This window comes from Emys orbicularis, chromosome 2 (assembly GCF_028017835.1).
Source record: "Emys orbicularis isolate rEmyOrb1 chromosome 2, rEmyOrb1.hap1, whole genome shotgun sequence".
Classification (NCBI taxonomy): domain Eukaryota; kingdom Metazoa; phylum Chordata; order Testudines; family Emydidae; genus Emys; species Emys orbicularis.
The window spans coordinates 32655018-32670827 of NC_088684.1; the positions used below are offsets into that span (position 1 = coordinate 32655018).

The window sequence follows — 15810 nt, forward strand, 5'->3', positions numbered from 1 at the left end:
CTGGGAAAACATAGCAAGAGAATGTATATGCAAATAAAGAATTAAATATTCCTCCCCTCCCCCGTGCTTCAGGTAACATTGGCAGTAGTCCATCTAACTCCCTTCTCACCCACTGGTGAAAATGTCTCACTGGTAATAGTCCCTTGATTGTATCACCTCACTCATCCTTCAAATCCCACTCATGGTTGGTATCAGCAAGTAGCAGTAGTGCAAGTGCTCCTGCAGGTGTGTCTCCAGCCCCAAAGAAGCTGCTTGCCTGAGCCCATCAGCAGGTGCCACCTAACCCCACTTTGTGATTCAGCATTATTAAGGTGTTGCGTAGGGGAGGTCCTACTGAGCCCACTCAGCTCTACTACTGTTGTACTTTGTACAGGCTCTTACAATAAAGTCCCCATGGAAGGAGAGCCAAGAGAATTTAAAACCCTTGAGCAGGTCCTAGCTGCTTAGAAATTAACTCTTTGTCACAAAATAAAAACTTTCCACCCTCTCTAGAAGCCCAAGCTCCCCTTTCCCCCCTATTCCCCAGATTCATGTACAATTATGATGACTCCCCAAGTGTCACTATAAGCATTGTGGGTAGGTAGCCTATGCAAATTAATCTGCCTATGGCAGCAATTTTCCCTGTTCACCAACAGAGGGAATAGAGAGCTCTTTTCTCTCTGCAGCCTCTGGCCATGGGACTTGCATATACAATATAAACAATTATACAAACAAGTATCCATTTTAATAAATAATGTACTGTGAGCTTTTCAGCTGCCTGAGTAATCAATTGCTTTTTTCATATAATTCCTCCTGATCCATATACATACAGTAGGTTTTATCACAATTGCAGTTTTGCTGCACACTCAACACAGCAACCAGCTAAAAGCAACATTGATGTAGTGGAGAAGAAATTTTTGTACAATATTTTTCTTTAGCAACATGTGAATCTGCAAGGCTCTAGCTGTTTGCATAAAAAAGATGGGGAAAAAGAAAATGTACAGTGCTGAATAGATCTATTTTTTCAAGTACGTTGATTCAAATCAAAACAACCTCTCCTCCCCCCAAAAAACCCACCACCACCATCATAAAGGGCTCTGTTTAAAAGTTTAATTAAAGGACTATTGCATATTTCCTCTCATTTTCATCCACACTCTACACAAACCCTATACCCCTCCCCACAAAATACCCACAAAACCCCATAAATTCAATTCTTATATTTTTCTCTACATTCTGATTTCAGACATCCTCTCATGAAATCCAGTGTTGTTAAGAGGGGATGCTTTCACCTACTTTCATCAGAATGCCAGAGGGAAAGAGCAAAAAGTTGCCTGCAGTAAAGACACATGAGAACATGAACTGCATTTATTTCTTAAAAAGAGAACTGAGTGAACAGAAACATGTCTGATAAGAAGAGAGAACACTGACATTAAAGATAATGTATAAGCCTTAACAGTGGAAGTGTTAAATACTCAGAAGCTCTGTGGGGCTCTGGTCTGCATGACTGCCACTGATTTTAATGGGAGTCATATTTAAAAACCTCATGTTCCATTTTCAAAATTTAGTGGACAAGTGGGACTTTTAAAGGTTTGAAAGCTCAGAAATATGGAAATAACAGATTCATTCTTATCAAACCTCATTTGAGAAACAGGCAAGCAGAGTGAAGTCATAAACTTAGACATCAGAGATGGAAAAATCCCGATGGATAATCTGGCTCATCCGCCTTGGCCAGTTCAGCATTGTCCTTTATAGTATATTTTCTACTAATTGGCTCAATCTAGTTTTAAATAGTTTAAGAAGTATGGATGTATCCAGCTCCCTTGAAAGACTCTTTAACAGAGTTCACTGACCTGTTTTCCTGATAAACTTTCCTTTTCCTTTTCTTTAGTTAGAGGCTCTTTTGCTAAAGAATTCCTTTCCCTTGCTGGTTGCAGCCTTCAAATATTTGTAAAGATAACATACTATGGTGGAACCATGCTGCTATCAGGGTTTAATGGATCGGGCAATTGAGAGACAATGAGGAGAACTGGGGTGAAATCCTGGTCCCATTGAAGTCAATGGCAAAACTCTCACAATAAGGCCAGGATTTCATCCATGGGATGAGATTTTGTGCTGCATCTCTAAGGCACAGCACAGAACTCTCAAGGGGGTGGGGGAGCCATGCTTTGTGCCCTTCTCTTTCTAGACTGCTCTGGGAGCTGGAGAGGGCCCTGGCATAACTTAGCCCTCAGGCCCTGTTTAAGTTACAGCAGCTGCTCTCCCCTGACCTGTGGACCACAATGCTACTTGGAATCTCCCCAATCCATGCTGCAGCCCTACGCCAGGGCTTACAAAGAGGTCTCAGAAGTCAACCTTGTGGCTGTCCATTACAGTGCCAGTCCAGGAAAGCCTCCCTTTGAGGGAGACAAGGCTTTTAGGTCCTTTTTACGCTGCCCCAGCCCTTCTACCTGGCATAAGAGGCTGGAGTTGGGGGTGAGGAATTCACCCCAGGCTTTAATCTCAGTGTGGTGCTGATTTACTGTTTGACCTTGGACAAATCACCTGAACTCTCTCTCTCTTTGTATCTGTTTCCCCATCTGTAGAATGGGAATAATGATGCTTTCCCATCTTCTTAAGATGCTTTGAAAGCTATCGAAAAATATTACATAAAGAAAAAGTATTATTTTATTATTTAGTTCTTTTAATACAGACATATTAGAATATATTTTTCAGCATTATTTTCTATAATGTGAACACAGCTTCAGTAGTTAACAGTAGTCCTCAAACACTTTGCTGAAAGTATACAAATCTTTGTCTAATGTCCGTGATAACTCCTATAAAACCTCATTCTGTCACCAGCAATATATATTTTACTAAAAGCTGTGTGTCCTTGGCTTGTCAGAACTGCTGCCTTCATTTTCTTCTTTCACCCATAGTTTTATGTGTACAAAGGCGTAAGAAGTATTACAGGAACCATAAGTAATTAATTTTTTTCCAGATTCAATGTATATAAAAATCACTGCAAACAGCTATTATTTCATAATATGTCCTGTTGTTTTGTTTACTAAGCTGTCTTCCTCCTTTAAATTCCTTACAGCCTACTTTAATGTTGCTTGTTAGTTGGTTTATTACTATCCTTTCCCTTTCTTTTGATGCCACTTGTTTTCAGGTGTGTTTCCTTGTCATGTAGCCTAACATCTCCTTTTCTTTGTTTATCACCTTTATATTGCTCTAGTCTGTAATATGCATTCTGCATCCTCTGCTGGACATGCAGTTGACTAAACTGTTTGCAGATTTAATAAGCAAGTATTGGAGATGTATCCATAGTAGAAGTGAATTTGTGATGTGAACCACCAATTTTTGTGTGAGTGAACATCATGGTGATGAGAATATCCATCCTTGAGTGTGTCTGGAAAATGTAGTTACTCATGTAGTGTCATGTCATGTACTACTCATGTCATGTAGTGAATCATGACACTTATGAGTGTGCATGATGTGTAGCAACCAGAGCTGGACTGATGCAGTCCAAGTCCCTAGGCAAAACCCCTTCATCCACGCCCATGTCAGAGACCTCTTTTCCATGCAGTGACCATGACAATGAGCTCCTCTTCCCCTCCTAGCAAGGCAGGAATAGACTCTTATCCCCCATGAGCGGCAGTTGGGTCTCCTCTACCCTTGGAAGGAACAGGGGTCTTTACTCCCAGCAGGCATGGGTGACACCTGGAGGGCCTCTAGTATTTACTCCCGCTGCTGGAGTAAATATCTGCTTGGGTGGGTTGACCAAAGCTCTGCTGGAATGGTGTTCTCAGGGTTTCCCAGAGTATGTTTACATTGCAGCTGGGAGTGAGCCTCCAAGCCTGTCTAAACAGGCTTGTGCTAGCTGGGCTCAAGATAGCATGCTAAAAATAGCAGTGTGGAGGTTGCAGCTCCAGTGAAGACTTGAGCTAGCCACCAGAGCTCAGACCCACAGGGGCGGTCGATGAGCTTGAGAGCCTGAGTTGCGGCCAAGCCATAATGTCCTCCAGGCAGCTATCTTTAGCTCTCCAGCTCTAGCATGAGTCTGTCCACCTGGGCTGGGAGACTCGCTTCCAGTTGAAGTGTAGACATACCACACGAGCCAAGTGGATCTTGCAGTAACACCCCAATGAGATGCATGGTGCAGTTCACACCTCTCAGAGCCAGTGCAAATGGACTTAGCTCTGTTACTAGTACTGTGTCATCAGCTGTTCCCTGAACAGGCCTTTGCACACCTCAGCTATTTTAGGCCTGGCCTACTCTACAAAGTTAGGTCTACCTACTACATCACCCACGGTTCATGCCATGTCCAGTGTAGTTGAGCCGACCTAAGCCCCAGTGTAGACACCTCTAGGTCGACAGGAGAATTCTTCAGTTGAGCTAGCTGCCACCTCCTGAACTTACTACAGTGATGGAAGGATCTTTTCCATCACTGTAGTATGTGTCTACACTACAGCAGCACAGCTACATCCCTGCAGCTGCTCCTCTGTAGTGTTTCTAGTGTAGACATATCCTGGCTTAAATACACACACTATGAATTCTATTGTGCACTTGTAGCCCAAGATCTAGTGTGCTTCAACAGCTGTGGGACCTACAAGTTGTGAAGTGTAAACTGCAGCATGTTGGGAGAACTTCCTGGTTCCTGCCAGGATGTACCTTCTGCCCTCCCAGCAGGAAGTTTCAGCACTGACTGAAACTGGGAGCACGTAGCAGGCAAGCAGAGAGGAGGCTGCTGGACTGTAATCCTGTTCTATGCTGCTTTACGGAATAAAACCTTGTTCCTGGTGGTTTGTCTGAGTGAGTCTGGTCTGAGGTGAATACATGCTGACACACAACGCAGAGCACACAGAGGAGCCTCAGGCCCAGTTTCCCAAAGTTGTGTAAAAAGTCACAAGGCAGACTTTCCCTATCTTGAACAACCTCATACTGGGCCAGTGAATAGGAGTGGGGGCGACACGCCTAGAGCTGGGATGTTTGCAACTTTGGGGAAAGGATCGCATAAGGCGTTGAAATGACTAGACCTAAATGTGGTGTAAATTTCCATGTTCTCCTGTGTGGGTCCAAAATGCATTGGCTCTTGGCAGTACCAAATGCTGTAGTGCCATTCAAAGGATGTACACAGGACTAACTGTTGCCTCTGCAAAAAGCAACAAGAAAAACAACTAAACCAGTAGTGAGAATTCACGGGACAGGTGATGAAAGCAGAAAGAAGGGTGTGAATGAAAGAAAAGTATGGACAAAGGGCACCCTAGAAGCACAGAGCAGAAAGGCATGGGCTGTGTAAAATGGGTGTCTCCTCCCTAATGTAAAGGGCTGTATTCAAAGAAATACTTTGGTATAAAGCTAGATAGAGCTCCTGATCCAGGGCCCCCCACTTCCCATAGTGCCCTCATCACACAGGAAGTGCTCAGCACTTTATAGGATTAGGCCCCAATTATTCAGAGAGCAAATCCTGAATCTCGTCAGGGAGTTGCTTCCTCAGAATCCTTTTGTTGCCACATCTAACCTTCTTGGCAGCAAAAATGCCTTATCTTGCAAATTTCAGGACAAATCCTGCTCCTGTCAATAGTGATTCTCTCATTGCCTATGGCAGGGATCGGCAACCTTTGGCTCACAGCCCACCAGGGTAAGCACCCTGGCGGGCCAGACTGGTTTGTTTACCTGCCGCGTCCGCAAGTTCGGCTGATCGTGGCTCCCACTGGCCGCAGTTCGCTGCTCCAGGCCAATGGGGGCTGCGGGAAGCAGCGCGGGCCGTGTGCCAAAGGTTGCCGATCCCTGGCCTATGGAGAGTTAGATCAGAGCCTGCTTCCACAAATGTGGCCTCTCTCCAGCTCTCCTTGTTTAGCCCTTCCCTCTTCCTGATAACTAGTAGCTCTCTGGGCCAGATTTTTAGAGGTATTTAGGTGCTGAAAGATAGGCATCTAGTGGGATTTTCAAAAGCACCTATGTGCCTACGATCCACTAGATGCCCACCTGCATTTCACAGGTATCTAAATACCTTTCAAAATCTGGCCCTTAGCTCACACTGAAGTTAATGAGAGTTAGGCACCTAACATGCTTAGGCCCTTTTAAAAATCCCACTAGGTGCACATATGCATCTTTATGTGCTTACATACCTTTAAAAAATGGCTCTTTATCTTGATAGTGCTTCCTGATTTTAAGCCATTTATTCCATTCTGAACTGTTTCCCTCTATCAGGAGCCCTAATTATCCACTTTCTCAGGCATAGGAAGCAGAAGCACTTAGCAAGGATTTAACTCCCTGTTTGACAGTTCTGGTGCAGCATTTCCCCCCCAGAAATATTTGCTTGTTGTGGGTTTTATTAATGCACGATGGATATACATTAGCGAGTGCAACCAAAGAAGAACTAAATAGCATTTTTATCTGTTTTTGCTTTATGAACCAATAGCTCTATCACAGTACTGTGTTTTAAACACCTAGCAATGCCTGACACTTCTTTGAGTAGGGAGATGTCCAAATATTTGTTTGGTATCATAAATACTGATGTCCTCTAAGCACAAAAATTGCATCACTTTATTCTCTCTCAGTGTATGCAATAGTCTTATTTTCCATCTTCAGAATTTTTTGCAGTCTTTAATGTAGTCTTGACAATCCTATATATAAATCTTGACATTTCTTTTCTAGTTGTTAAATGTTTCTCACTAAGCCTTGTTATTGCCTCCCTGGCCAATTTAACATACCTAATAATACAAGGAGTTCGATGCAAAAGGAACAAACAAAAAGCCATGGGATGGCTTCTATATTATGCTCCAATCTCTTTATGCTGCACCAATCTGTGGGAACTCCCTATGGGGGAAATACCTCTGGCATGTTTCCTGGTGATGCAGAGCAGGTGGAATACTCATACAGCAGCTCCTCTCAAAGTCAGGGCACAGGCAGCATTCTGGGCAGGCGGTGCATGTGATCAGAGTGTGCTTCACTCTGGCTATTCTTGGCTGTGGACTGGCTCTTCGGGAGCTGCTACAACTTATGTTCATGGTATACACCAATGTCCCCTCTAAATTTCTTTTGAACTGAGTGGACTACTAATGCCGCTGAGCTCTACATTTTTGTTCTTGACAAGCTTTGTTCTCGGGGGGGAAAAGATTGTTTGAACATAAGAACAGCCATACTGGGTCAGACCAATGGTCCATCTAGCCCTGTATTCTGTCTTTCGACAGTGGCCAATGCCAAGTGCTTCAGTGGGAAAGAACAGAACAGATAATCATCCCCTGTTGCCCATTCCCAGCTTCTGGCAAACAGAGGCTAGGGACACTTCAGTGCATGGTTTTGCATCCCTGAACTTATCTAGTTCTTTTTTGAACCCTGTTAGAGTCTTGGCCTTCACAACATCCTTTGGCAATGAGTTCCACAGGTTGACTGTGCATTGTGTGAAGAAATACTTTATTTTGTTTGTTTTAAACCTGCTGCCTATTAGGGGTCATTTGGTGACCCCTAATTCTTGTGTTATGAGAAGGAGTAATTAACACTTCCTTATTTACTTTCTCCACACCAGTCATGATTTTATAGACCTCTATCATATCCCACCCTTAGCCATCTATTTTCCAAGCTGGACAGTCCCAGTCTTAATAATCTCTCCTCATACAAGAAGCTGTTCCATACCCCTAATCATTTTTGTTGCCCTTTTCTGTGTCTTTTCCAATTCCAATATATCTTTTTTGATATGGGGCAACCAGATCTGCACACAGTATTCAAGATGTGGTCATACCATGGATTTATATAGAGGCAATATGATATTTTCTATCTTTTTATCTATCCCTTTCCTAATGATTCCCAGCATTGTTTGCTTTTTTGACTGCTGCTGCACATTTCAGAGAACTATCCACAATGACTCCAAGATCTCTTTCTTGAGTGGTAACAGCTAATTTAAACGCCATCCTTTTATATGTATAGTTGGGATTATGTTTTCCAATGTACATTACTTTGCATTTATCAACACTGAATTTCATCTGTCATTTTGTTGCCCAGTCACCCACTTTTGTGAGATCCCTTTGTAACTCTTTGTAGTCTGCTTTGGACTTAACTATCTTGAGTAGTTTTGTATCATCTGCAAATTTTGCCACCTCACTGTTTACCCCTTTTTCCAGATCATTTATGAATATGTTGAATAGTTAGGGTTGCCAATTTTCTAATCGCACAAAACCCTACACCCCGCCCCCTTCCCCACCCCTTGCCCAAGGCTCTGCCCCCACTCACTCCATCCTCGCCTCTCCATTGCTCACTCTCCCCCACCCTCACTCACTTTCACCAGGCTGGGGCAGGGGTTGGGGTGTGGGGGGGGAGTGAGGACTCCATCTAGGAGTGCGGGCTCTGGGGTGGGGCCAGGGACAAGGGGTTTGGGGTGCGGGAGAGGGCTCCTGCACTGGGGCAGGGAGTTGGGGTGCGGGAGGGGAGTGGGGCTCTGGGTGGGGCCAGAAATGAGTGGTTCAGGGTGCAAGAGAGGGCTCTGGGCTGGGGAAGGGGGTTGGAGTGCAGGGTGGGGTAAGGATTCTGGCTGGGGGTGCAGGCTCTGGGGTGGGGCTGGGGATGAAGGGTTTGGGGTGCAGGAGGGGCTCCAGGTTGGGGCAAAGGGTTGGGGTGGGAGGAGGAGGGCTCCAGCTGGGGATGTGGACTCTGGGATGGGGCCAGGGATGAGGGGGTTGGGGTGCAGAGGGGGCTCTGGGCTGGGGCAGGGTGTTAGGATGTGGGGTCCTGGAGGTGCTTATCACAGCTCCCAGGAAGCTGCCACCAGGTCCCTGCAGCCCCTAGATGCATGGATGACCAGGGAGGCGCTGCATGCTGCCCTCGCGCCTGCAGGCACCGCCCCTGCAGCTCCCTTTGGTTGTGGTACCCAGCCAATGGGAGCTGCGGAGCCAGCACTGGGATGGGGGCAGTGCACAGAGCCTCCCTGGCTGCCCATGTGTCTGGGTCTGCAGGGACCTGGCAGCGGCTTCCGGGAGCCTGCCTTAGCCCTGAGCCCCTGCTGCGCTGCTGACCGGATTTTTAACAGCCCAGTCGGCGTCCCTTTTCGACTGGGCATTCCAGTAGAAAACCGGATGCCTGGCAACCCTATGAATAGTACTGGTCCTAGTACAGACCCATTGGGGACACTACTATTTAACAAGCAACACCTGTCCTCATGTCTCTGATTTCACAACCAGGGCTGCAGTAATTCCTGAACAGCAGCCACATGGTATTAACTCATTAACCAGAAATGAAGCAAAAGGTAACTCTAAATATTGTACCCATCCTGCAGGTCTGAGCTGTTCTCATCTTATTAAGTCATCCCAGGAAGTATCTTATGAAACAAACACAAGAGGTCAGAAATATTGCATTTTTAAAAAGTGTACTGCATTTTTAGTGACATTTCAGTAGTACATGTTTGCACTGGTGTAGCCGTGTTGGTCCCAGGATATGAGAGAGATAACGTAGGTGAGGTAATATTTTTTACTGGACCAACTTCTGCTGGTGGAGGATACAAGATTTCTAGCTAGGCAGAGCTCTTCTTCAGTTCTGGGGAAGGAAGCAGAGTGTCTGAGATAAATACAAGTTGGGACAGATTGTTAAGCAGACGGGGTAACACGTGGGACACGGTCACTTGAAATGAAATGGGCAGTTGAGGGTTAGATTGTTATGCATAAATGGTTTGAAGTGGGAAATTAAGAGTAGCAGGCAGTGATTTTATATATATCCATACATATGGACAAAACTTCCAACACTGCAGGCATCCAGTGGTGGGACCATGTGCTGTGGGAAGGGATTTCAGGGTTTTTCTCCCTCTGCTCTACATCCAGACCTTCTCCCCTCCCCCGAGGGTCCCTAGGAGGGAGTTGCCATTGCAGGCTGGAGCAGGCAGGAGCGCAGGGACCAGGCACCCCTGCCCAGCATCAGCAGCAGCACAGGTTCCCTCTTCCCCCGTCTCTCCCTCTGTGCTGCTGGGCTACTAGGGGTTCATTTCAGTACTACCAGCCCTCAGATGCTACTGCACAGCTGGCTCCCTGCACCCCAGGATAGCAACTGCCTTCCCCATTCTGCTTCTTACCCCTCCCTGCTGGCTATGGCTTCCCATGGCACTAAGAGGAGCTGCTGCGGGTTCCAGCATGAGGGCCAAGCAGGCAAAGTGGGACCAGATGCTGGCTGAGCTCCCTCCAGAGCTCCTGCCTCTCCCACCCCTTTCCTTACCCCTTCCTGCTGGCTTGAGGCTTCTGGCCAGTCCCTGGTGCGGATAGGAACTGGGTGGGTGGGTGGGGAGACTGGCTGCACTCTCAGCCACGTGAGATGCACAGTAGTTACCAGATTGCTGTACAGCCATGCATGTACACAGCTTAAGGGATCGTTGGTATACACACAGAGAAGTTAGATAAAAAAAACATTAAAAGCCCACCAAAAGCCCCAACGTTTCCCTGGGAAGTGACCAAGAAACCATAGTCAAGAATCTAAATTGACTTCATGGGGCCCTTTCAGGGGGAAAACTTTCTGTCTGTAGTAGACTCTTTCTTGAAATGGCTCCAAGTGTTCTTTGTCTCATCATAAATGCCTACTGCAATGATCACTACTCAACGCCAAATGTTCACAACTCATGGGTTACCAGATATTGTTCTGTTGTGTCTAACAGAACTGCTTTTATCTCTGATGAGTTCAAGGACTTCACCAAAAGCAATCTCATTCAAGCTGTCATGATTGCACCACGCCGCCCCAAGCAAATGGTCAGGCTAAATGGATGGTGCAGACAACCAAAGATGCCATAATGAGGCTCATCGAAGGAGACTGGCCGACAAGAATTGCTAGGTTCCTCATCACTCAACATGTCACTCCATGCCCAACTACCAGAGCTAGCCCAGCTGAGCTACGTATGGGACGACGTCTTAAGACATGCTTCAACTGTCTCAACCCCAACCTATCTGAGAAATTGCAATGCAAGCAGGATCAGGCTTCAAATTCCTCCATCATCATCTACCCTGCTTTCCTTCACATCACAAGAAATTTGCTAGAAGTTACAGAGCTGGGCCATGGTGGGTTACTTCAACAATCATCAAGGTCACTGGTCTCATCTCATACAAGGTCCAACTGACAAGTTTGGCATCGCCACATCAACCAGCTGAGAAGATGCTCATCTCTGAGCAATGTTACTCCAGAGGAGCCTTCAGATATGCATCCTCTAGAGCAAACCATCGATTCTTCATTACCGCCTCCAGTCTCTGACACTCAGGGCCGGCTCCAGGGTTTTTGCCGCCCCAAGCGGCGGGGGAAAAAAAAAAAAAAGCTGCGATCACGATCAGCGGTAGCTCCCCTGCGCTGCTTTCTTCTTCGGCGGCAGGTCCTTCCGTCCGAGAGGGACCAAGGGACCCGCCGCCGAATTGCCGCTGAAGAGCCGTATGTGCCGCCCCTTCCCCTTGGCCGCCCCAAGCACCTGCTTGCTGGGCTGGTGCCTGGAGCTGGCCCTGCTGACACTACAATCTCATCGAAGCTGCTACTCAAAGGGGACAACACTCCTGTCTCTCCAGGGGTTCATGCTGAATCACAGTCACCAAAGACACCGGCCCTGCCAAGCATCCTAGCGATACCACAGTGCAGGTGAGAACACCCATGATGGCTGGACGAGTACTTTGTCTAATGTGTTATGTGTGCATAAGGGGTGCTGTAGTTTTATGTAGGGGAATGCACTCACCAGGGGCACTGCTGTTAGTAACCACGAGTTGTTGTCTAGAGAGGAAGGGAATCACTCAGGGTTCAGTTCAGCTTCCTCCTTGCTTGGGGGCAATTCATCTGTGGTTTTCCTGTTAGTGACAAAAACAAAATAAGAGAATTCATTGTTACAGCTCACTGTGAGTGATTCACATGTGTTCCTCACCACACAGATACAACAGTAGCACTACTTTATTTTTTATAATTCAGAATGATAACACACAAGAGCCTCTAAACAGAGGATGACACAGCTGACTGCTCCCTCAAGCATAGAGGCAAAATTAATCAGCCTGACTGCTGAAAGACTCAGATCATGGCGCTCCCTAGTCTGCAAGTTGGACCAGGAAACCCCTTACAAATCTAAGTTTTCAATTCACCACACAGCGGAGCATAGGTTGCTCTGATTTGCACCAGGGCTGGTCAGGCAAAAACCACTGCTGAGACTATGAGAGCTGCACAGGAGGCTTTAAATCACGTATACATTCCATCCCTACTGAGCACAGTTTGGCCAGAATGGAGAATCCAGTCCTCTGTGTTGTCAGTCTATTGCATTTGGATGCAGTAGTAGATTCCTACAGCCAGGCCTAGTTATCTCTTTAAAGCAGATTATATTTTATCCAGGCTATTATTGTGCTACCATCATAAGTCTCATTATATGTCCATTGGTCCCGTCTCTAACTCCATGTTGTCCTTTCTGTGTGACAAATGTTGCTTACTTCCCATCCTCGCTTGATTAATCTTTTAACCAGCTGTATTTGTGTGTGCAGACTATGTGTTGCTATGCATTCTGCTTTCCACCTCCACACCTCAGATCTTTCACAACAATAATTTATATTCTTTAAAAAAAAATGCTGTTAGCCCTTTACTAGCCACAGCCACCAAAGTGGGAACCAGAAACAACATCAAGGGCTGGACTGCAGCTTTGCCATATAACCTGTGCATAGGGTGGCGGTGATGCACTGCATCAGAAGTGACTCAGAGAAGGAATTGTGCCTCAGAAAGGCATGATTCCCTCCCTGTTTCCCCCCTTGCTCCAGGGAAGAATAATATATTATTTGTCCATACCAGCAACACAGGTTGGTGCATGATGGGGCAGTCATGATGGGTGGGACTGTCCTTTACCCTGATACAGAGAGTGTGTAACCAAGAGGTAACCATGTCTGTCAGAGCATCACTAACTCTTGCGATTTTATCATGAGTCCTATGATATTTGCTGTTTTTCTTAACGTCTCAGCTCTGGGAGTCCTTTCTAGCCCTCTTGGCTGTGGAGAAAAGCTTGAAACATGAACCCCAAGGGCTCAAAACCCAAAAGGAACCCAACATTTACTTTCTTATTTTTAATCTCATGATTTTTAAATCTCATAAGTTTGGGGGGCCTGACTCACGATTGTTGAGTGCTTGGGTTTTGGTAATACTGCTACCCACAGGAATATTATTGAATGAGTGGGAGACCCCCCAGCCCACACTGAAATCTAGAGGAACATTTTGGAGCGGAAAAGTGGAAAAAGTGACTCATTGCTGTTGTTACTTAAACAGGGAGGACTGAGTAAATGGCTAGTGTGTGGTTTAAATTGAACAGAACCCATTCCCTCATCCTCTCTCTTGCCTCACTGCAGGCAGACAGAATAGTCCCTTTGTATAAAGACTACATCTCCCAGAAGGCAGCTTGGGTGCCCCTCCCAGCCGGCACGCTCTCTCCTCTTCTCCCACCCCCTCCCCAACCTCCGGCAGAGGCAGCAGGACGGTGGAGCGTGGAGGGCTACAAGTGCTTCGCTATTAGACTTTCATACAGCAGCCTAGGAAATGCAACAATCATCTGTCAAATGGATGCAAACATAAGAGAGAGGTATGTGCGCCGGGAATATGGGCATTCTGCAGGGAAGATGAGCTGCTGCCTGTGCAATGGGGCTGGGTTATCATGTCTGCACTTGGTAGTTAAAACCCTAAAGGACAGTACATCTAAAAAGATGCTTTTTAGCCCTTTATCAGTTGTGTCACCCAAATATACTTGAATCCAACTACTATTTGTGATTATGTAGCTTGCGTTTTATAACTCAGCAGATTCCTGCTTGGACAGTGCAAAGCCCCATGATTGAGCATTGTCCAGTAGAGATTTTTAAAAAAAAAACATATATATATTTAGTCTGTAACAGAAATTTCTTTAACAAACAGGGCATTTGGCTTCAAGTTTTTTTTTCTTTTTATAATTAATTAATTGTAGCTGGAGAAGTAACATCCGTCTTTGAGTCATCAGTCTTTGAGGCATAATTTCATTCCAAATGCTCTTAATCAAACTGGAGATCTGCTATAGGAAAGCACTGCTTTCCCCCTGGGATTATCAGATTTCCACCAGAGAATATAGATCGTGGATTACTGAGCTACATGGGATTTGCCTGTATCTTTCTAATTACTCTGTGAATTTGAATTTAGGCTTCCTTTTAAAAAAAAAAGAAAAGAAAAGAAGTTGTTTGCTTTTTATAAATAAAATGATAACTCTGTGCTCTTACATTTTTATAGGTGGTAACTATGATTATCCTTTTTATTTTAGATGGCTTATTGCCTTAATTGGATATTGGTGTCAAAGGTTGATTAGAGTCCCTAATAGATTTTGGATCTGCAAGAGGATTGCAGTTTTAAATGCTTGATTAAAACAATCGCATTTGCTATTTTCCCCTTGAACAGTTGTGAGAGGAAGAATAATGTATGATGTTTGTTACTTTCCTATTGGTTTCTTAATGCATCATGAGACGTGTTTATTTTTCCCCTTGCAGACTGAAAAGAAATACATGTCAGAGGGAATTTGTTTAATCATTTAGCAACTGAAACAAGCCGTATCCCTAGCAAAATATTGGTTAGAGGATAGAAGATTGCTTTGAGGCAACAGCTCATGTACCATGATAACGCTTGATTGTATTATTGACAGAGTTTCCTGAAGCATGGCTTAGATTAGAAGCCGTGGCTTGCTAGAGAGGAGTTCTGATGGCTTGTATGGAGCTTCTGTACCTCACCAAGAAAGGTAGGCGATCAGATCTGTGCAACAATGTGGACTGGAGTTTGCAAGCCCCTCCCTATGAACATCAGAGTGATGGGGATGATATGGGGGCTAGAACAGCAGCTGCGGTGGCAGCTCTCTGCTGCGATAGGCACTGCAAGTCTACACAAAGGGCAGCCACAGCAGGTCCCACCCAGGCACCCCTTTCCTCCACTCCTACCCCCTCCTTCTCCTGGCAGCATGCAGCAGCATCAAGCAGTACCCAGCCCTGCTGCCAGCCAGCTCACTTGGATGGAGAAGAGGAAGCAGAAAAGAAGAGAGCCTGTTGCTGTGCCCAGGAACTGGAGACATCGTTTACTTATAGGGATGAAAATGTCAATCTGGAGCATACGAGAAACGCCCCTTCTTCTGTGAAGAGTTGCTGCCAGGTTCCCCCTGCCCAGCATAGCTCCTCTACAGAGATCGCATCTGATTGGGCTCATGATCCTACCTCCCTGATCTCTGAGGAAGATGATACTGGATCAGAAGCTGGTTCAGGGAAATCTATAGACTATGGGTTCATTAGTGCCATCTTGTTCCTGGTTAGTGGGATTTTGCTCGTTATTATTTCCTATGTGGTACCCAGAGATGTGACTGTGGATCCTAACACTGTAGCAGCCAGGGAGATGGAGCGACTGGAGAATGAGAGCGCTAGAATCGGGGCTCACTTGGATAGGTGTGTGATCGCTGGGCTGTGTCTCTTAACTCTGGGGGGTGTGGTGCTGTCCAGTTTATTAATGATGTCTATGTGGAAAGGGGAGCTGTACAGGAGGAATAGATTTGCATCCTCCCAGGAATCTGCAAAGCTGTATGGTTCTTTCAATTTTAGAATGAAATCCAGCACAAATGATAATACACTAGAGTTATCATTAGTAGAAGAAGATGCATTTACCATAGATAATTAGCATGGTCATGATTTTTAAGGCAGTATTTCTACAGGAAAATATGTTCTATTAAAGAAAACAAATACAGCTAAAGATAGGTAGTAATGCAGTTTAATTGCCTGGCAATAAATGTCTTTCCTTAAACTCTGTAACTCAATGTTTGCATTATAAGGGGAAACCTGCTAGGGATAATATAATCAATATCAATGACACTTTCTTATTTAAACCATTGAATAA

At 45.4% G+C, this 15810-nt stretch overlaps 1 protein-coding gene across 1 annotated transcript; it reads left to right on the forward strand.

The window, feature by feature from the left end:
- Window positions 1-14637: 14637 nt before the first annotated feature.
- Window positions 14638-15594, forward strand: TMEM74 (transmembrane protein 74). Its single transcript, XM_065397683.1, has one exon. It carries the CDS (start codon window positions 14638-14640, stop codon window positions 15592-15594), a length of 957 nt encoding a protein of 318 aa, XP_065253755.1.
- The last annotated feature ends 216 nt before the right edge of the window (window positions 15595-15810 follow it).